The 21384-nt window shown below is 50.1% G+C and overlaps 1 protein-coding gene across 1 annotated transcript in view; it reads right to left on the bottom strand.

Moving 5' to 3' along the window:
* Positions 1-6664: 6664 nt before the first annotated feature.
* Positions 6665-21384, bottom strand: part of LOC140220264 (uncharacterized) — a 33580-nt gene continuing 18860 nt past the window's right edge. The window contains exon 3 of the mRNA XM_072290284.1: positions 6665-6804. Coding sequence (XP_072146385.1) covers positions 6665-6804 — 140 coding nt within the window. The remainder of the gene's footprint in view (positions 6805-21384) is intronic.

Here is a 21384-nt window from a genome sequence, read left to right on the forward strand (position 1 = left end):
GAACCTGGGTATAGCGGGTCTTGGAGTCGCTGTGGACTTGGCTGATGTAAAACACCGGGCATTGCACTGCATAAGCATGCCCGTGTTCCTAGCGCTCCACAACTAGCACGGTGCTGACAACATGCGTCGTTGCAGAGATGTATAGGTACAATGTTTCTTGGTCAGCCGGGGCCGTCATGACGAAAGGAGTGGTGAGGAAAGCCTTGAGCTCTTCGAGCGCCTTGCTAGCCTCATCAATCCACACAAATTTGTTCACCTTTTTGAGGAGTTTGAAGAATGGTAGACCTTTTTCCCCAAGTTGGCTAATGAAGCGGCTAAGGGCTGTCATCATGCTAGTGAGCTTCATAACGTCCTTCTTTTTAGATGGTTTCGTCATGTTTCGATTGCATCCACTCTGACGGGGTTGGTCTCGATGCCTTGCTGGTTGACCATGAAGCCCAGGAGCTTGCCAAACAGGACACCAAAGACACACTTGTCGAGGTTAAGTTTCCAGCGGTAGGCTCGGAGGCCATTGAAGGTCTCCTCAAGGTTGGCTATGAAGCTTTCCTCGTCCTTTGTCTTGACAACCACATCATCAACATAAGACTCAACGTTCCTATGCAGCTGTGTTGCGAGGCAACCCTGGATTGCCTTCTGGTAGGTGGCACCGGCATTTTTCAACCCAAAGGTCATGGTATTGTAGCAGTAGATGCCGAAGGGTGTTATGAATGTCGTCTTGTCTTGGTTGGCTGGATTAAGGGCAATCTAGTGATAGCCCAAGTAGCAGCCAAGGAAGAAGAGCAGGATATGTGTGGCGGATCCACTTCGGATCTACTTCGGATCTACTTGGTTAAACATGATTTAGCCGCATGATACGCGACGCTCATGCCTAAACCGAGTAAACACGAAGTGCCGTCGGATTTCATCCGATTTAACCACTTGAACAGGACCAATTAGCAAACCCACACGAAGGTGAGCGGTTCCAGAGAATACAACAAGTCCACCGAGTTAACAAATTACCCATTTAGTTTGGCCATAAAACACATCAGAGTTTACAAGGTTCAGAAGAAAACAATAGAAGGTAAAACACTAGCAGAAGCGAACTCGTCAGGGTCGGACATCCCTGGTGAGGCCAACCGGGACATCAGTGATCCCACTCCTCGCCGTCCGAGGAGGGATCCCACTCGACCGTCCAACCCGGAGGGAGTTGGGGCGGCCAAGTGCCAACAGAAGGAGGCTCGGAGGCAGCAACTTCACCTGAAAAAGAAAAAGCCACAACAAGGCTGAGCTACTAAGCTCAACAAGACTTAACCGACAGGGAGCACTCTAAACTACCTCTTCTAGACATGCAAGGCTTTTTGGCTGAGGGGTTTGTTTGCCAAAAGCGCTAGATGTAACCCTACTTTCAAGTTTTAGCTCCGGTTCTAAGTTCATTATCTGGTCTAGGTTTGCAACCTATTCTAAGCAAGCATAGAACCAACCAAAAGGTATATATATCATCAACAAAACCATGTCATCATCAGATTCCTTATTTACTCAGGGTGACATAGCGATCAAGCAGTTTCAAACTGTGAGAGGCAGACGAATCGATTCGAGTTTCTTAACCATGCATGGCGAACCTAATCTCACGACATCCGCGCACCACAAGGGCCGCTTCCTGTGTCGGCCGTCCCCATCAATTCCCAGGCGCGTGTCAGGTCCAAACTTCCCTTGGCATGCAATGCTCCACAGTCCCGGCCTCTGCCGTACTGTGACCGCACTTGCACCCAGATGATGCACCATGGGAACCTCGTTCCAGGGACAGCAGGGGTATAAGCCACGCCCTAGTTCAATCAGGTACTAGGCTTCCCCATCCCATACTAGGTATGAGATTAGTACCTTCAAACACTTGATCACGAACACCACCACTGTCGGGCCTTAGCAAGTTTCATAGACAGACGGGGCGATCATCCGACCACCAAAGAGTTACCTCAAACCCTGCCCCGTCCATCGTCCTTATAGTTGTAACGGAAGGTAAACATCCAACTCCTACAACTCGCGAGTGACAGGAAATCACTCGGCTTTTACCGTCTCCTAATTAAGCAAAGCATCTACTCGGTCCAACAGCTAGTGTTCAGATCAGGGGAGCTAAGTTATGCATCTAGGGTTCCAAAAAACTCCTATACATAAATGCACAAGTAGGTTAAAGAAAGCATGCGCAAGTCTGGTAAAACATAGGGATTCATGCATCCGGGGCTTCCCTTCGAGCAAAGAGGAAGGGAACTGCTCGACTTCTGGGGCAGCTTCGTCTTCTAGGGGCAGGAGCTCAGCTACACTGTCGTCTTCTGGTGCCGGGTGTAGCTCGTAGTAGCCGTCGGTGAGACGCAGCTCTACACGAATGCAATGCATTGGTTAGCATAGACGGTTATTTCAACAGCAACACTTGCAAGTCTGAGCCCAGAAACTTGCGACAAGTTACAGGAGGGTGGGGAGGTTCAATGGAGTTGATGGAGATCAAGAGGTAAGGGTCGGAGGGAAGGAACTTATGATCTGACCCTTAATCTAGAGGGTTTGATGTACTAGGGGTCCTCAGACTCAATGCTGAAAGGTCCTCAAGTTTTACACATACACCCTCGGTTCAAAGAAAAAGATACAGCCGAGCCCTCGGGCGAGGCGGAGAAGGGTCGGCGAAACAGACAAGGTCGGGCGAGACGGAACTGGGGTCGGGTGGATAAGAGGGGTCGGGCGAAGCGAACAGGGGTTGGCAGCCTACCTTCATCTTACAGAGGAGGCTTGGGTGGAAGAACTAAGGGCTTGGGACGGCGGCGAGAATGTCCAGCAGTGGCGGTGCTTCTTGTGGATCACAAGCAAGCTCTTGGGCAGTACTGAAAGCAGTGGCTGGTGGATCGGGAAAGCGGTGGTGCTTGAGCAGAGAGGAGAGTTCCTCAGACTTAGGTGGTGGTGCTGTGAGCTTGAACAGGGAGCAAGAGAGATGGCAGCTAGGGCAAGGGAAACTCCGGTGGGGCTTGCGCATCCCGTTTTATAGCTGCGCGGAAGAGGGAAGGGGGAGCGGCGCGAAGGCCGGGGAAGAAGCAATGGAGTGCTCTGCCCGGGCGGCGATTGAGCGACGAGGGCGGTGGAGCAGGACTTCGGGGATGACGCCGGTGGTCATTGGGCACTGACGTCAGGGCGGCGCAGGCGCGGGTTTGCCGGTGGTTGAGATTTGGCGGATGTGGACATCGTCGTGCGGTGGATCTGATGGAAGTGACCGGGAAAACGGTGCTAGAAACGAGGGCGCACAGGTGAGAAGACAGGCGGCTGCGGGCGCGCGGGCGAGCGCGGAGCAACAGATTGTCGGGGCGGCTTCTGACAGGGCGGGAAAAGGAGCTGTTGCTGCCGCGGTCTAGGTTGGCGGAGGAAGAATCGTCGGGTAGCGAAGACCGGGGCGACGCGACTGTGGCGAGGTGACAGAAAAGACGGACGGCATCGGGCTCTGCGGCCGGGATCTGGCGATGTGATGATGGGTGCAGGCAGCGAGGCGCTGCAGAGGGGCTTCCGCTGCGATTGGGGAAGGGGGCGCGAGAATCCATCCGGTCACGGGCCGAAGACGAGGCGGAGCGGCGGGCGTCGGAGGAGTTGAGCCACGCGGTGGGGGAACTCTAAAGTGGGAATGCAACTCGAGTGCGCCTGTCGCGGAAGATCTGGGAGAAAAGATCTCGTTGGCCCACCGGTCAGTCTCGGTGGTCCACTGCTCGAACTGGAGGGCGATGCTGCGGGATGGCTTAGGGAGATCCGACGGTAGGTTGGGGGTCGGCGGGGTCGGAACTGGGGAGACCACGGCGAGGGGTCGGATCGCAGGGGTCGGAAGATCTGGAGGTTGAACCCTTAGGCTTGGAAAAACTAAGACAGGTGATCAGGGCTCGGATTAAGATTGATGCGAAGGATTTTTTTTCCGAGGCCGTCACAATATGTTCGACTTTTCTCGGAGGAAACTGGTGAGTGTGAGTTCCTATTTCTCTGAGAGGTCAGCCCCTATGAGGGTTGTCTTGGTCGGGTCTTCAAGGCTAAGGCAAATCTTCTTGACCCTGGGGTCAGGCTGCAACGCCATGGAGGTCGGCTCCTTCTCAGGGATTGTTAGTTGGTCCTTGCTCATCTTCTAGGCCTCGGCTACCATGGCGATAGCTTTAGCTGATAGCTCTAGGGCTTCTGCAAGCTGCACAGCTTCGATGTCGCATCTATATGATGTCTCCACATCGCCATAGATAGAGAGGACTCCGTTTGGGGCTGGCATCTTGGAGATGAGGTAAGTGTGATGTGGGAATGCCATAAACCTCGCCAGCATAGGATTGCCAAGGATAGCATGGTAGGAAGTCTTGAAATTAGCCTCCTCAAGCATGAGGTTCTCCATGTGGTAGTTGGTTTGTGTGCCAAAAGTGACTGGTAAAACAACTCAGCCAATGGGGTAGGATCCTTTTCCGGGGATGATGCTGTAGAAAGGTTCTTCACAGGGCTGGAGTCGCTCAAAGTCGAAGTCCATGCATTTCAAGGTCTATGTGAATCTGATGTTGAGGCTGCTGCCACTGTCAATCAGCATCTTGGGGAGTAGGTCCCAATCTATAGTTGGGCAGACCACTAGCAGGTAGGACCCAAGATCTGGAATGTGGACCCAATGATCTTGCTTGGAGAAAGTTATAGACTATTCTGACCATCGTAGATACTGAACTGGCTGTACAGAGACAAAGTGCACCTCTCGCTGGCATAGCTTTTGCTGGCGGTTACTACAAAATGCATTGCGGCTGCCCACAATGATGTTGACTTGGCGCTCAGGCCACTAGAAGTCCCTGTTCTGGTCAGCACTGGGTCGTTGGGCATCTTGATGTGGCTGATCGCGGCTCTCTTCTCTGTTCTGGTTGTCACGGTTGTCACGCCTGCTGGTGTTGCGGTTGTCGCGGTTGTCACGCCTGCTGGTGTTGCGGTTGTTGCGGTTGTCATGGTGCCAACCGTTGCGGTTGTTACGGGCACTGTTGTTATGGTTGTCATGGTCAACTTGGCGACGGTCGTCATCATGGCTACGATAGTCATGCTTGTTGTTATCCCGACAGTAGTCGTTGCAGCGTGGTCACTTGTACTCCACCAGGGTGTCAAGCTCTTTCTTCAGGACTGTGCAATCTCGGAGAGTGTGACATGCGTCCTTGTGGAAGGGGTACTGTGGTGTCCCGCCCCCCCCCCCGGGGCCGGGCCCGCTTACACCTGGCAGCTCTCTAGGATATCAAGAATTCCCTCACAGACCAACACAAGTCTTTTCTACGTACTTTGCCCTCACTCATGCACACCCGGGAAGAACTTCCCGGTCGGTCACCCATCCCGAAATTGCTCCGGGCCAAGCACGCTTAACCCCGGAGTTCTTTGAGGATGAGCTTCCGGAAAAGAAGTTGCAACTTATTGGTATGAGTATTCTATCAATCCTATTAAGCCTTGGGCCAGGATGTCACATACTCACCAACTTAGAAGACCGACGCCCTCGTCGGTCAACCCCAAGCCAGGAACGTCCCCTCTTGGCCACGTCCGTGTGTCTAGTGCCAGCGCATGTGCCATGCTATGTGACCACTCTAGGCCCACACCAGCCATGCACACCATGCCTGCGCAACTGCGACCGCACGCGCCCGTGAAACCGCGAGAGTCAGCTCTGATATCAACTGTGGCGTCCCGCCCCCCCGGGGCCGGGCCCGCTTACACCTGGCAGCTCTCTAGGATATCAAAAATTCCCTCACAGACCAACACAAGTCTTTTCTGCGTACTTTGTCCTCACTCGTGCACACCCGGGAAGAACTTCCCGATCGGTCACCCATCCCGAAATTGCTCGGGCCAAGCATGCTTAACCCCGGAGTTATTTGAGGATGAGCTTCCGGAAAAGAAGTTGCAACTTATTGGTATGAGTATTCTATCAATCCTATTAAGCCTTGGGCTAGGATGTCACAGGTACGGAGCACTAAGGGTTCCATTAAATTCTTCCCGGTTGAAGGTGGTCTGCCTGGCCAGGTCACCTTCAGCAGCATAGACCTCTGGGGCCCTTTTTTGGAGTCGAGGCTCTGAACGTGCTTGGGGTTCATCGTGAATTGGCTGATCGTAGTCGTCAGCCAGGCGGTGTTTAATGTTCTGGAATTGAACTTTTGCCGCCTTTTCGATGTCAGCTTTTCTGTTGACAACTTTCATCATCCACTCGACCATCTTTGGGGCAGCCTCATACAACTTTTTGAACATGGGCCGGTTCATCAGGCTAGAGCGAAAGTACTAGATGATATCACGATCTTCGATGCTAGCCAATCTGTTACGATTTTCAAAGAAGCGGTTGGCATATTCTCGAACAGGTTCGCCTATCCTTTGGTGGACGTGGCCAAGTTTTTCCCTATTACCAGGTCAACTGTAGGTGGCCTGGTAATTCTGAGTGACAGCTCTAGCGATCTGTCCCCAACTATCAATGTTGTTTGGAGAGAGATACTCCAGCCACAAGATCGGAGCTGGACCCATCACCACCATACTTTTCGTTGATGGCCAGCTTGAATGTGCTTGGCCAATCAACAGCCCTGAGGTGTGGAGTGAAAGCAGCGAAGCCATCGATTGTCATGTCATCATTGTAATCATTGTTGAGGTAGTACTGGATAGGAGGGGCCCTGCCGCGTCCACCGTAGTTGCGCCTGGGTGGGTACTAGGCATCCTCGGGAGCACCATACATGTAGTCATAGTCATGCCTGGGTGGGTTGTAGGCATCTTCAGGGGTGCCATACACGCGGTCATAGTCGGCGCGTTGGCGCATCTCATCTTCTTGGCGATGATGATCCCTGCGCTCTGCATCACGGTTAGGCACAGGAGCACCATAGTCGCAATCATACTCGGCATGGCAGCGGAGCTCATTCTCATCACGCTCGTTGTGGCGATTATTGAGGTCGGTGCGTATGTCACGGTTCTAATGAAGGTCATGCACCTCATCACAAAGATCCCATTGCCATTCTAGCTAGTCACAATATCATTATTGCCTCTCCCGCCGTGATGTAGTTATCGTTGTTGTCGCACTGACGGCCGTTGTTGGCATTGTTGTTGACGGGCGGGTTGGCGTTGTTGTTGACTGGTGGGTTGGGTTGGATAGCATTTTGCTCCCCCGCCTCTTCGTGGATTGGTTCCAATCAACCATCTGCATGATCGCCTCGGCATTGGTCGGATCCGCTATGCTCATACTGGCTTTGAGAGTGCCTGGAAGATGTGGACCGAGAATGGTCGGTTGTTGATCTACTCCTTGATCTAGGCATTGGCGACTTGGAGTTGCTCCTGAATCCATCGCATTTGGTCTGAATCTGGAAAATTTTCCAGCTTAGCAAAGGCAGCCCCCAGGTTGGCCTGGGGTGTGGCGAAGACGTTGTGGCTGGCCTACTCAACGACCAGTAGGTTGCAGGTGCGCATATGGTGCCTGCGTCTTTCCTGAGCACCACCTTGGTCGACGTTGTTGTAGTCGTTGCGCGGCTGCTGGCACTGGTCACCTGATGCATCTGTGTTAGCAACAAGTTGCTGTTGGGTGTCGGCTTGCTCCTGTTGGCGCCGCGCTGCACGGTTCTGGTTCCTAGCATTACGGCCTTCTTCTTGAGATTTCGTTTCACCATCCCGGGGTGGCTTATCAGTGGAGATTATGAAAGCTTCATGATCTTGCGTGGAATAGTTACTCTCATCATCGCTTCCATAGGGATTTGGTGTCAGGATGATGTGAGGCACTTGGAATTCACCACAGTCCAAAAACTGGGCGGGTTCGGGCAGGTCTCTAGATTGGATCTAGAAAACCTGATCAAGCTTGGCGGAGTACTCGACGGCCGAGTTCTGTAGGCCAAAGGGGTTGCGGGACAAACCCTGCACCGACCTGGTTTCACGCGACACTGCCTTGGACAGTTTTATGCACTCAGCGATAGTGCTACTGATGCAATCTAGCCTAGCGATCAGGTCGGAGGGCACGAGTGGGCGGGCGCTAGTGAGTAGATCTGGATCCTTCTCAGAGAGAGAGAGAGTTTGCCGACCTGCTAGGCAACTGTCATGATGATCCTTGGGTGGAGAACTTGTCCCGCCAGAACTGATTCGACGGGAGTTGAGCTGGTGCTAGACGCCAAGTGGATAGAGGTCGTCGAGTCGACGGGAGTCGCCAAGTTGATAGAAAAAGCGGTCGGATCGGAATCCACCAGCATGGTCCTGAATTGAATCTGGACTGGGTTGGTGAGGAGGTTCTTCATGTTCTTAGGAAGAACAATGTCGGGACGGGATGCCATCAAGGTCACAAAAATGATCTCGCAACCACCCCTACCTAGCACACCAACTATCAGATTTAGTAGCCCAGCAGTCCACCAGGGGGTTACCCAAGTGGTTGATTTGTAGGTGAGGGTGATTGCGAAACCAAGAACTCAAAGGTGATCATGAGAACATGAAGGGGATACGAGGGTGATTGCCTCAGGAGGCTCCCTCGGCCGCATTATATAGGCTGATGACCAAGAGTTAGAAGTTGGTTTGAACTTAATCTACTCGGTAGTTACATAGAAGGTAATCTAAGTCGGATTACAATACGCGTCCCACGATATACGGGTAGATTTGTACCATCTAGTTTCCTTGATGTGTACTCCAAGTAATTTCATGTCCTCGGCTCGCACGTCCTAGTCGTGCGGGCCCACGTGTCAGGTCTGGCCAGTATCCTAATTGGTGGGGACCCATGGGGTACCCATATCCCTCATATATAGACAGATTCAACAACTATCCTATCTTTGAAGAAAGCTTGTGCTGTCAAGCATAAAGCTTGCGAGGAAAGAGATACGATGATTCATACACTTGCCAAGAACCTTGAAGAGCAGAAAGTTTTTGTTGAGGAAGCAGAGCAACTACTAAAGAACAGATTTACAAAAATCTACAAATGATATAAGGTGGCTCTCATAGAGTTTGGTGCTAAACCTCCCCTTTCCCCACCAACGAGGATGCCAAGAAGATGTTGATTGGATGGATCAAGAGTTTGAGTACTTGCTTGGAGTTACAAATTGAGCTAGCAACTATGCTACCTATTTCTGTATCGAGGGTATGCTCAAACTTTTGGAGAACGAGGGCTGCTCTAATTTTCTCAAATTTGGGGCACGTAGTTATCAGTTTCCTTTGGCCTTGAAGTGTGATGACCGACCCCAAATCTCTTTAGTTAATCTTAATCCGAGTCCCAAATCCCCCACCTCAGCTCCCCGAGTTGAAACGCAAAACCTCCAGTCCCGTCCCGACCCCTGAGGTCCGACCCCTCTCCGCTGGCTCCCCAGTCCCGACCCCGCCGACCCCAACTCACCGCCGGATCCTTCTAAGTCTTTCCGCAACGTCTCTCTCTCTCTCTCAATCTGAGCAGTGGACAAACCGAGACTGATCGGTGGACCCACAAAATCTTTCTCCCAGATCCCCCACGGCAGACGCACTCGAGTAGCCTGCCCGCCTCAGAGCTTCTCCGCCACGTGGCTCAACTTCTCCGACACCCGCCGCTCCGCCTCATCGCCCGACCCCTTTTTGTGCGGTTCATTTCGCCGACCCCTTTTCTTGTGCTGTTTTGCCTAACCCGACCCTTGGCCTAAGGTCAGATGTAATGGAACTCCTTGAATCCGGCTATGGTTCACCTGAAGTTGTGTGCGGAGTTAAGATAGATGCTAACTAAGATGGCAAGAGGACATATGTATCTCCTTTATCCAGCTATGTTGTGTTACATTGTTGGCAAGAGTCGCATTGAGAATTTAACCTATGCATTCCCATCTGTTTGAGAATTACTTCTGAGCTTATGGAATTGATGGGGCGTTGACTCTTGCAGATGGCGCATCGCACCAGATCCGGCTCTGTGCCCAGCAGCAGCGAGCAGAGACAAGATCTTCCCCTGCCCCCACCTCCATCTCCACTAGAGGCAATCTTAGTGGCTCAAACTGAGCTGCTGAGGCATCTTGTACAGGGGCAACAGCAGCAGCAGCCCCATGGTGGAAGGGCTCAACAGCAACCTCATGTTGCTTGCTATGAGGACTTCTTGGGGACGCAACCCCCTTTGTTCCAGAAGACACAAGACCCGCTCGACGCAGACGCCTGGTTTCGCACCATCGAATCCAAGTTCGAGCCTCTCACCGCCCAGTGTCCCGACCATAACAAGGCCCGGTTTGCAGCCCAACAGCTGCGTGGTTCCGCCTGGCTCTGGTGGGATCACTACCATGCTATGTTGCCAGCCGACCATGTTGTCAGCTGGAACGAGTTCAAGACTGCGTTCAGAGGACACCACATTCCGGAAGGTCTCCTAGAGCGCAAGCTCAATGAGTTCCTGACTCTTACCCAGGGAAACCGAGATGTCCTGCACTATGCCCAAGCTTTCAATGACCTGTGCCGTTATGCCGGCTATCATGCGGACACAGACGAGAAGAAGCGGGACAGATTCCGCCGAGGACTAAGCTTGGAGCTCAGGGAGAGGTTAAACCCCATTAAGGTGGATACCTACAACAAGTTGGTCAATTTGGCCATCTCCCAAGAGGACTACATGCAGGCTCTCAAAGCCGACCAGAAGAGGAAGGCCTCCGTGGCATTTCCAAGCCAGCCCGCTCAAAGGTTCCGGATGGTTCCTCCTCAGGCACCCAGCTGACCTCAGTAGTCGGGAAGATGGGTTGCCCGACCTCCGCCAGCAGCAGCACCTCATTTTCCTGGCTTCCAACCACAGGCGCCCTGGCCGACCCTACAGCCACCACCGCGTCTTGCAACTGGTAACCGCTGCTTCACCTGCGGCAATGAAGGGCATTTCGCCAAAGACTGCCCCAGGAACAGAAATCAGCAGCCTGGTCAGAACTCCATGGCGAACAAAGGAAGAAGGCCCAAGGTGCAAGTTCGACAAGGACGGCTCAACTACACCAGCTTGACCGAACTCCCCGAAGGTGCGCCAGTGATGACGGGTACATTCCTTGTCTTAAATCAAGCTGTTGTTGTTTTGTTTGATTCGGGAGCCTCCCATAGTTTCATCGGGAGTAAGACTAGAGAAAGATGTGAGCTGAGTACCGGTCACACTAAAGGATCATATGTGATCTCCACTCCTGGAAGGAAGATAGCCTCAGACTAGATCGTTACTCTTGTACCTCTCCAGCTAGGCCAAACTCTTTTCAGGGAAAATCTTATCATCCTTGACCTGGAAGGAATAGACATCATCCTTGGGATGGATTGGATGACCAGACACCGAGTGGTCCTAGACACAGCTACCCGAACCCTCCACATCAACTCACCCTTTCATGGCAGTTCTACCCTACCCTTGAAACACCCTAAGTCCGCACTTCCTTGTGCGTATCCTCTATCGGGAGCCCGGCTAGAAAGCCTTCTCGTTGTCTGTGAGTATCTGGATGTGTTTCCAAAAGATTTGCCTGGCATGCCACCCGATAGAGATGTGGAGTTTTCCATAGAGTTGATTCCCGGCACCGCTCCGATATCCAAGAGACCCTATCGGATGCCGCCTGCTGAGCTGGCCGAGTTGAAGACCCAGTTGCATGATCTGTTGGAAAAAGGCTTCATCCGACCCAGCACATCACCTTGGGGCTGCCCAGCCCTGTTCGTGAAGAAGAAGGACGGGAGTCTACACATGTGTGTGGACTACCGACCCCTCAATGTGGTGACTGTCAAGAACAAGTACCCACTTCCACGCATCGATGTCTTGTTTGATCAGTTAGCTGGAGCAAAAGTGTTCTCCAAGATCGACCTTCATTCCGGTTATCTCCAAATCAAGATCCGACTCTGTGACATTCCCAAGACTGCCTTCTCCACAAGATATGGACTCTATGAGTACTTGGTCATGTCTTTTGGACTCACCAATGCACCTGCCTATTTCATGTATCTCATGAATTCGGTGTTCATGCCCGAGTTGGACAAGTTTGTGGTGGTGTTCATTGATGATATCCTAGTGTACTCGAAGAACAAAGAAGAACATGCCGATCATCTTCATGTAGTTCTCCAACGGTTGAGAGATCATCAGCTCTATGCTAAGTACTCCAAGTGTGAATTTTGGTTAGATAGTGTCAAGTTCTTGGGACACACTATCTCTAGGAATGGCATAGCCGTCAACCCCAGCAAGGTACAGGAAGTCATGGACTGGAAGCCTCTCGCCTCAGTGCACCAGATCCGCAGTTTCCTTGGACTAGCAGGCTACTATCAGCGCTTCATACCGGATTTCTCCAAGATAGCTAAGCCGATGACGGAGCTGCTGAAGAAAGAGGTCAGATTTGTGTGGAACGACAAGTGTGAAGAAGCCTTCAAGACCCTGAAGCACTTGTTGACCACAGCCCCAATTTGGCTCAACCCAACCCCTCGAGGCCGTTTGACGTGTACTGTGACACCTCTGGCACTGGACTTGGGTGTGTTCTTATGCAAGACAACCGAGTCATTTCCTATGCCTCACGGGCGTTACGACCTCATGAGCTGAACTACCCGACCCATGATCTTGAGTTGGAAGCAGTGATCCATGCCTTAAAGATATGGAGGCACTATCTGATGGGCACCCACTGCAACATCTACACTGACCACAAGAGCCTCAAGTACATCTTCACCCAAGCCGACCTCAACATGCGCCAAAGAAGATGGTTGGAGTTGATAAAGGACTATGATGTGGAAGTTCACTATCATCCCGGCAAGGCCAATGTGGTGGCCGATGCTCTTAGCCGCAAGACTTTTTGCAACTGTTTGTCGGCAACAAACTTCACCGAGACACTATGTCACGAAATGGGAAGGCTTAGTTTGGAAGTTGTTTCCCATGGAACCCTCGGCCACATATCTCTTGAGTTTATTTTAGAAGACCAAATCGGGTCAGCACAGTTAAAGGATGAGGAAGTAAGGCGGATCACCAGGAAGATTTCCTTGAAGAATGAAGGGTATAAGCAGTTTCGGCAGGATGAGACTGGGAAAGTGTATTGTGGAAACTGACTGGTTGTACCGTCCGACCCCAACCTTAGGAACTAGATCCTAGATGAAGCTCATCTCTCCAAGTTCTCAATTCATCCTGGCAGCAATAAGATGTACCAGGATCTCCGTCAAACCTTCTAGTGGAGTGGAATGAAACCAGAAATTGCTCGGTATGTTTCAGAATGTGACACCTGCCAACACGTCAAGGCCAGTCATCTAAAGGTAGCAGGTACCCTGCAGCCCCTACCTATTCCCTCTTGGAAATGGGAAGACATCAACATGGATTTCATTGTTGGACTGCCCCTTTCATCGCAGCGACATGATTCCATTTGGGTTATAGTGGACCGCTTGACCAAGTCTGCCCACTTCCTTCCTGTCCACACCACCCACACGGCCAAGAAGTATGCGGAGTTGTATCTTGACCGCATTGTTTCCCTACACGGTGTGCCTAGGACGATCATCTCTGATCGAGGAGTTCAATTTGTAGCACGCTTTTGGGAACAGCTACAAGCATCCATGGGCACCAAGCTCATCCGTAGCTCAACCTACCACCCTCAAACTGACGGTCAGACCGAAAGAGTTAATCAGATTCTTGAAGACATGTTGAGAGCTTGTGTCATCCATTATGACAAGAATTGGGACAAGTGCTTGCCATTGGCAGAGTTTTCCTATAACAATAGCTACCAAACCAGTTTGAAGATGGCACCATTTGAAGCATTGTATGGTCGGAGATGACGGACACCATTGAATTGGTCCCAAGCTGGAGAAAGACAAACCTATGGTCCTGATTTAGTGGTAGAAGCCGAAGAGCAAGTGAAGATAATTCAAGCAAATCTCAACGCTGCCCAATCTCGACAGAAGAGTTACTCCGATAGGAGAAGAAGACCCCTGCAGTTTGACATTGGTGATCATGTGTATCTTCGAGTCTCCCCGACAAAAGGAGTGCAACGGTTTGGAGTCCAAGGAAAATTGGCTCCCCGTTACATTGGCCCATATGAGATTGTGGAAAATTTGTGGACCAGTTGCCTATCGGATCCAACTCCCAGAACAGCTCTCGGCAACGAGGATGCCAAGAAGATGTTTGATTGGATGGATCAAGAGATTGAGTACTTGCCTCGAGTTATAAATGGAGCTAGCAACTATGCTGCCTATTTCTGTATCGAGGGTATGCTCAAACTTTTGGAGAACGAGGGCTGCTCTAATTTTCTCAAATTTGGGGCACGTAGTTATCAGTTTCCTTTGGCCTTGAAGTGTGACGACCGACCCCAAATCTCATGAGTTAATCTTAATCCGAGTCCCAAATCCCCCACCTCATCTCCCCGAGTTGAAACGCTCAACCTCCAGTCCCGTCCCGACCCCTGAGGTCCGACCCCTCTCCGCTGGCTCCCCAGTCCCAACCCTGCCAACCCCAACTCACCACCGGATCCTTCTAAGTCTTTTCGCAATGTCTCTCTCTCTCTCTCTCTCAATCTGAGCAGTGGACCAACCGAGACTGACCGGTGGACCCACAAAATCTTTCTCCCAGATCCCCTGCGGCAGACGCACTCGAGTAGCCTGCCCACCTCAGAGCTTCTCCGCCATGTGGCTCAACTTCTCCGACACCCACCGCTCCGCCTCATCGCCGGCCACGACTGGATGGATTCTCGTGCCCCTTTTCCCCAATCGCAGCGGAAGCTCCTCTGCTACCCTTTCTGCAGTACCTCACAGCCCGCGCCCATCATCACTCTGCCGGACCCCGGCTGCGGAGCCCGACGCCTCCCGTGTTTTCCGCCGCTTCTCCACAGTCGCGCCGCCCCGGTCCGCGCTACGCAATGATTCCTCCTCCGCCAACCCAGACCACGGCCGCGACAGCTTCTTTTCCACCCTGTCAGAGCTACGCCCCCAACAATCTGTTGCTCCGCGCTCGCCCGCACGACTGCAGCTGCCTATCTTCTCACCTGTGCGCCCTCGCTCCTAGCGCCATTTCCCCGGTCGCTTCCATCAGATCCACCACACGATGACGCCCGCCTCCGCCAAATCTCAACCACTGGCAAAACTGCGCCTGCGCCGCCCCGTCCCTGGTGCCCAATGACCGCCGGTGTCATCCCCGAAGTTCTGCTCCGCCGCACCGCTGCTCAATCTCCGCCCCGGCAGAGCACTCGATCGTTTCTTCCCGGTCTTCGCGCCGCGCCAAACTTCTCACTCTTCTGCGCAGCTATAAAAGGGACTGCCAGAGCTCCGCCGGAGTCCCCTTCGCCATCGCTGCCCTTCCGCCTTGCTCTCTGTTTCGTGCTCAAAGCGCTATCGCCTAAATACCTGAGGAACTCTCCTCTTCGCTCCACGCCGCTGTTCCCCCAATCCACCCAGCCGCTTGCTCCTCTGTGCTGCGCGAGAGCTTGCTTGTGGTCCACAAGAAGCACCGCCGCCGCCAGAACCCTGCCGGACCTCATCGCTGTCCAAAGCTCCAATTCTTCCACCCAAGTCTGCTCTTTTTCGACCCCAAGCTTCACCTGTAAGACGAAGGTAAGCTGCCGACCCTTTTTCCACCTCGTCCGACCCCTTCTATCCGCCCGACCCCTGTTCCATCTTGCTCGACCCTATCTGTGTCGCCGACCTTTCTCCGCCTCGCCCGAGGGCTCGGCTGTATCTTTTTCTTTAACCCGAGGGTATATGTGTAAAAACGGGGACTTCTCGGCGTTAAGTCTGAGGACCCCCAACACATCTATCCCTCTAGTCTAAGGGTCAGATCAACAGCTTCCTTCTATCCGACCATTTTTTTTCCTTGTCCTTCTCCAACCCAAGCAAACTTTCCCACCTTTTTCCGTAGCTATGCTACAAAGTTTTTGAGCTAGAACTTGCAAGTGTTGCTGTTGAAATAACCGTCTAAATGCTAACTCTTGCATTGCATTTCGTGTAGCGTTGCATCTCGCCGATGGTGTCTACGAGTTGTACCCGGCGCCAGAAGACGAAGCTGCAGCAGAGCTCCCGCCTCCAGAAGCCGAAGCCGTCCAAGCAGAAGAGCAGCTTCCCTCCTCCTCGTTCGAAGGCAAGCCCCGGAGCATAAACCCAGTTTTCCCAAACTTGCACATGCCTTCTGTTCCTTGTTTGTGCATTTACGTATAGGAGTTGCTTGAAACCGTAGATGCATGATTTAGTTCCTTGATCTGAACACTAGCTGTTGGACCGAGTAGTTGCCATGCTTAATAGGAAGCGGTAAAAGCCGAGTGATTTCCTGTCACTCGCGAGTTGTAGGAGTTGGTTGTTTCCTTTCTGTTACAACTATAAGGACGATGGACGGGGCAGGGTTATGGTTAACTCTTTGGTGGTCGGCTGATTGCCCTGTCTGTCTATGGAACTTGTTAAGGCCCGACAGTGGTGGTGTTCGTGATCAAGTGTTTGAAAGTACTAACCTCATACTTATTATGGGATGAGGAAGCCGAGTACCGGATTGAACCTAGACATGAGCGGTCGTCCCATTGTCCTTGGAACGGAGTTCCCCTGCGGCCGCACGTGGTGGCAAGTATGGTCACAGAACGGCAGAGGCCGGGTCTGTGAAACATTGCACCAAAGGAAATGGGCCCGACACGGGTTAGGGGATTGATGGGGAAGGCCGACACAGAAAGCGACCCTCGGTGGTGCGTGGATGTCGTGAGGTTAGGTTCACCATGCATGGTTAAAGAACTCGAATCGATTCGTCTACCTCTTACAGTTTGAGACTGCTTGATCGCTATGCTACCCTGAGTAATAAAGGAATCTGATGATGACATGGTCTTGATGATGAGATATATATACCTTTTGGTTGGTTCTATGTTTGCTTAGAGTAAGTGCCCACTTAGACCGGTTAATGAACCTAGAACCTGAGCAAAAACTTGAAAATAAGGATCTACTTAGTGCTTCTTGGCAAATAAACACCTCAGCCTAAGAGCCTTGCATGTCTAGAAAGGTGGAGTAGCTTTACTCCTCTCGGTTAAGTCTTGTTGAGCTTAGTAGCTCAGCCTTGTTGTAGCTTCTCTTTTTCAAGTGAAGTTGCTGCTCCCGAGCCTTCTTCTGTTGGCACTTGGCCGCCCCAGCTCCCTCCGGGTTGGACGGTTGAGTGGGATCCCTCCTCGGACGGCGAGGAGAGGGATCACTGACGTCCTGGCTGGCCTCACCAGGGATGTCCGACCCCAATGAAGTAGCTTCCGCCCGCTTGTTTTACCTTCTGTTGTTTTCTTTTGAACCTTGTAAAACTCTGATGTTTGTTTTATGGCCGAACTAAAGGGTTAAGTTGGTTAACTCGGTGGACTTGTTGTATTCTCTGGAACCGCTCACCTTCGTGTGAGTTTGCTAACTCGGTCCTGTTCAAGTGGTTAAATCGGAGGAAATCTGACGGCATTTCGTGTTAACTTGGCTTAGGCATGAGTGTCGCGTGTTAGGCGACTTAACCATGTTTAAGCAAGCTAATCCGAAGTGGATCCACCACATGAAGCTTGACAAGCAGGAGATGTCCAAGAATATAAAAATTGTGAAGATGAATTTCTATAAGCAACTTTGGGCTGCTTCTGGGCACGAACACACGAGGCTAGTTGCCCAAGATCGTCTTGTGAAGGTTGGGGCTTTTTGAATTTGTTGTTTTTTGGTTTTGCGTTTTCTTTTTGGTTGCTTTTTAATTGATCCTACTTTGATTCTTAAACAGGCCAAGGGAGAGGAGTCGAGGGTTGATGATGAAGGCGATGGCTCTGGGCGTCAAGAGGAATAGTGCTCGAAGCTAGGAAAGATTGTGCATTGTATTAGGCTTGTGCAACGAAACATTTTGTGCCTGCCAGATTTGTTGGCTATAGGCTTTTTGTAAATGATGGCTACTTAACCCTTACTGTTTCAACATTGCTAGGTGCTTGTGTTGATTACCTTTGCTTTCGATTTTATGCACTTGTGTGAATTCGTTTACTTTGGGGTTGATTATTTGTGAGATTTTCTTGGATTTATAACAAAACTTGTAGCATAAAGGAACGAGCGGCGTGTTTCTTTAGAAAAAATGTCAGCCCCCCTGTTCTTTTGTGCGGAGGTTTTGCCAAGGTTGTTGAGCATTCGCAATGTCTGCCTTTTAAGTCATTGAATTTTTAGGCTCAATGCTAAGTTATGCGATGAAAAACCTTTGTTGTATTTGTGGCAAAATCCCAAGAACAAAGGGATGAGTACCGTTTCATTTTTGAAAAGAAAAACATCAATCCCCCATTCCTTTGTGTGATGGTTTCGCTTGAGCAACAAAAGCTCCATAGTGTTCGCTCATGGTAAAAGAACATTTTTCACGCATAGGGATCAAATGTTTTTTTTCTATTAAAAACGTCACCCCCCGTTTCATTTCCTTGCGTGAAAGATGTTGATTTTTGTCTTTGAGGTTTCCGGTTAAATTATAGCTTGGGAAGTTTTGGGATAAGTTGACAAAAAACTTGTTCTCGAGTTTTGTTGACTTAGAAATATAGCGAGAGCTTGGTCGATGTCGCAACTCTTGGTTGCTTCGACCATAAAGTTTACAAAGGTTCGAGGTTAGGTAGATTTTTATTAACTTGATTCTATGATTTTTTAAACCCGCGAGGTTAGATAGGAATTTTTTATCGTGAAAAAGTGCGAGGCTCGGTTGTTGAGGGCTGCTGCTATTTTACTATAGCTTTTGAATAGAAATGTTCGCACGTATAAGGCGTATAAAAGATGAGGCTATGCAACTAATTGTTGCTTTGATGTAGCTCTTGCACAAAAATGCAAGTTCTTAATTGCACGGAAATGCGAGGCTAGGCAACTTTTTGTTGCTTTAATGTACTTGCACAGAAACGCAAGTTTTTCGTCGTAGAAATGCGAAGTTAGGCAACTTGTTGTTGCTCAATGCACTTGCGCAAAAACGCAAGTTTTTCCTCACACAGAAATGCGAAGTTAGACAACTTGTTGATGCTTTTGAAAGTGTACATGATTGTTAGGCGCAAGTTAATACTCTCTTTAAGAGTTGATAATCAAGAGTCATTGGGGGAATTGTATTTCATTAAATAGTTAAAAGTTTACAAGCATTCGCCTCGTTAAAAACCTTGCCTCCAGAATGAAGCCCCCCTAGCAAGGAAAAGAGTGTGGTCTGTTTCTGAGAAAATAAATGCGATAAAGTAAATTAGCTGCCCTCGACATTGTTTATAGCTTCACAAGTCAGGGGCGTAGCTAAATGTGACGACTAAGGGTAGTACTTGCGCAAGTTGTCCACGTTCCATGTATGTGGCAACTCTACTTCAAGCTGGTCTACGGTAGAAAGATCCTGGCCTGTTGCTTCGAGTGAGAATACATGGTCCTTCCCATGATTCTTGTAATTTCCCGAGGTTCTCCTAGTTTTTCTTCTTCTTGATGACGAGGTCTCCTACCTTGATTTCTCTTTGGATCACTTTTTTGTCCCTCCACTTTCTTGTTTCTTGCTGATATTTGTCAAGGTTTTCTACTGCTTGCAGTATGTCAAGCTCTATCATATCTTTTTCAACCTTTTCATTATCTGAGCTAGCCTCGATTTTGAGCACTCCCAGGCTTTCATTCTTGATTTCATCAAGTGTCATTGCCTCAGAACAAATTAAGAGCTGAAAAGGTGTAAAACCCGTCGCTCTTGATGGTATGGTGTTGTGGGACCATATTACCCTCGGGAGCTCGTCTACCCAATTTCCTTTCTTTTGATCAAACAGACATTTTTTGATGCTTGAAAAGATTATGTCATTTTCTCTTTCCACAGCTCCATTCGATTGAGGAGGCAAATTTTACCTTAGTACCAATGCTTGCACAACATTCCTTGAAATCAATGCAGTCAATTGCTTGCCATTGTCCACTATTAGTTCTCTAGGAATTCCGAATCTGCAAATGATGTTTTGCCAAAAGAACTTTTGCACTAAGCTTGAGGTTATGTCTGCTAGCGGCTTAGCTTTGATCCACTTGGTGAAGTAGTCGACTGCCACCACCACAAATTTGCAGTTGACTTGAGCGGTTGGCAGTGGTCCTACTAAGTCCATGCCCCATCTTTGCAGCAGCCAAGTTGGCGGTATGAGCTAAACTCGAAGTGAGGGTGCCATCTTTTGAACTCCTATTTTCGAGCAAGCCTCGCAGCTTCTTACCAAGCTTCGAGCATCAAGGATTGCAGTAGGCCAGTAGAATCCTTGTCTTATGGATTTTCCCACCAAAGCTTTGGTCCCAATGTGCAAACCACAAAAGTATTTATGAATTTCAGCTAGTAACTCCTTTCCATTTTCTATGGTTATGCACCGTAGCCAAGGAGATGATATGATTGATTTATATAGCTCTCCATTGACTATTGCTTAGCCCCTGGCCCTCTGTTTCATTCTACTTAGCTGAACTTCATTGTGAGGCTCAAAATGTCCCCTAAGATAGGCCATGATCAAGGCCCTCCAATCAAATCTTGTGATTGCATTCACAGTCTTTGAGGGTGGCTCTTTAGTTGATGGTGTATAGATGGCCTCGTAACAGGAGGCATGGGTTGACTTTCTGCTACTGCCTTTGCTAACCTATCTGCCTCATCATTCTCTGCCCTCGGGATGTGCTGTATAGTGAAACCTTTGAAGTATTTCTCCATTGCTCTTACCGCGGCCAAGTACTTGATAAGCTCTGGCTCTCTAGCCTCGCAACTCTTTTCAACATGCTCTTGAATTACTTTGGAGTCTATTTTTACAATAAATACTTGTTGGCCCGGGGCCCTCATTTTTCTTAGCCCGAGAAGCAATGCTTCATATTCAATGGTGTTTAGCATCACCTGCAAAATCAAGCCATGCAGTGTATCTCATTTTGACGCTCGATGGTGAAGTGACGATAGTTGAGACCCAGGCCCCTTGTCACACCAGGCTCCATCACAATGCATGATCCTAGGTACCTCAAGCTCGGTTTGGCTAGCACATGGGGATGTCCAATCTACTATAAAGTCTGCTAAGACATGAGATTTGATTGCACATCTTCTTTCAAAATCCACAACGTACACTGATAACTCTGATGCCTATTTGGTTATTCTACCCGAGGCCTCTCTATTTGTGAAGAGATCATGCAGCGGTTGATTAGTAACTACCACAATTCTGTGACCCTCGAAGTAGTGCCTTAACTTGCATTCTGCCATTACTATAGCATATGCAATTTTTTCCAACTCTGAGTAGAACAGTTTTGATCCTGACAGCATCTTTGGTGCGAAGTAAACTGGAATTTGTTTCAGTTTGCCATCAATCTCCTTTTCTTGGACTAAGGTGGCGCTAACTGCTGAGCTCGAGGCTGATAAGTATAGTAGCAAAGGGGAATTTGGCTCGGGCGGACATAGCTTTGTCATGGCTTTGCTCTGTTGCTCTCCCCCACTCAAATTTCTTGGAGCTTCGCAACACTTGGAAAAATGGCAAGCTTCGTTCAACAGCCTTTGGGATGAACCTATTGAGGGCTGCTATTCTCCCTGTTAGCTTTTGCACGTCCTTAACCGAGGTTGGCTCTTTCATGTCGACAAGGGCTTGA

Source organism: Setaria viridis, chromosome 8 (genome assembly GCF_005286985.2).
Source record: "Setaria viridis chromosome 8, Setaria_viridis_v4.0, whole genome shotgun sequence".
In the NCBI taxonomy this organism is placed as follows: domain Eukaryota; kingdom Viridiplantae; phylum Streptophyta; class Magnoliopsida; order Poales; family Poaceae; genus Setaria; species Setaria viridis.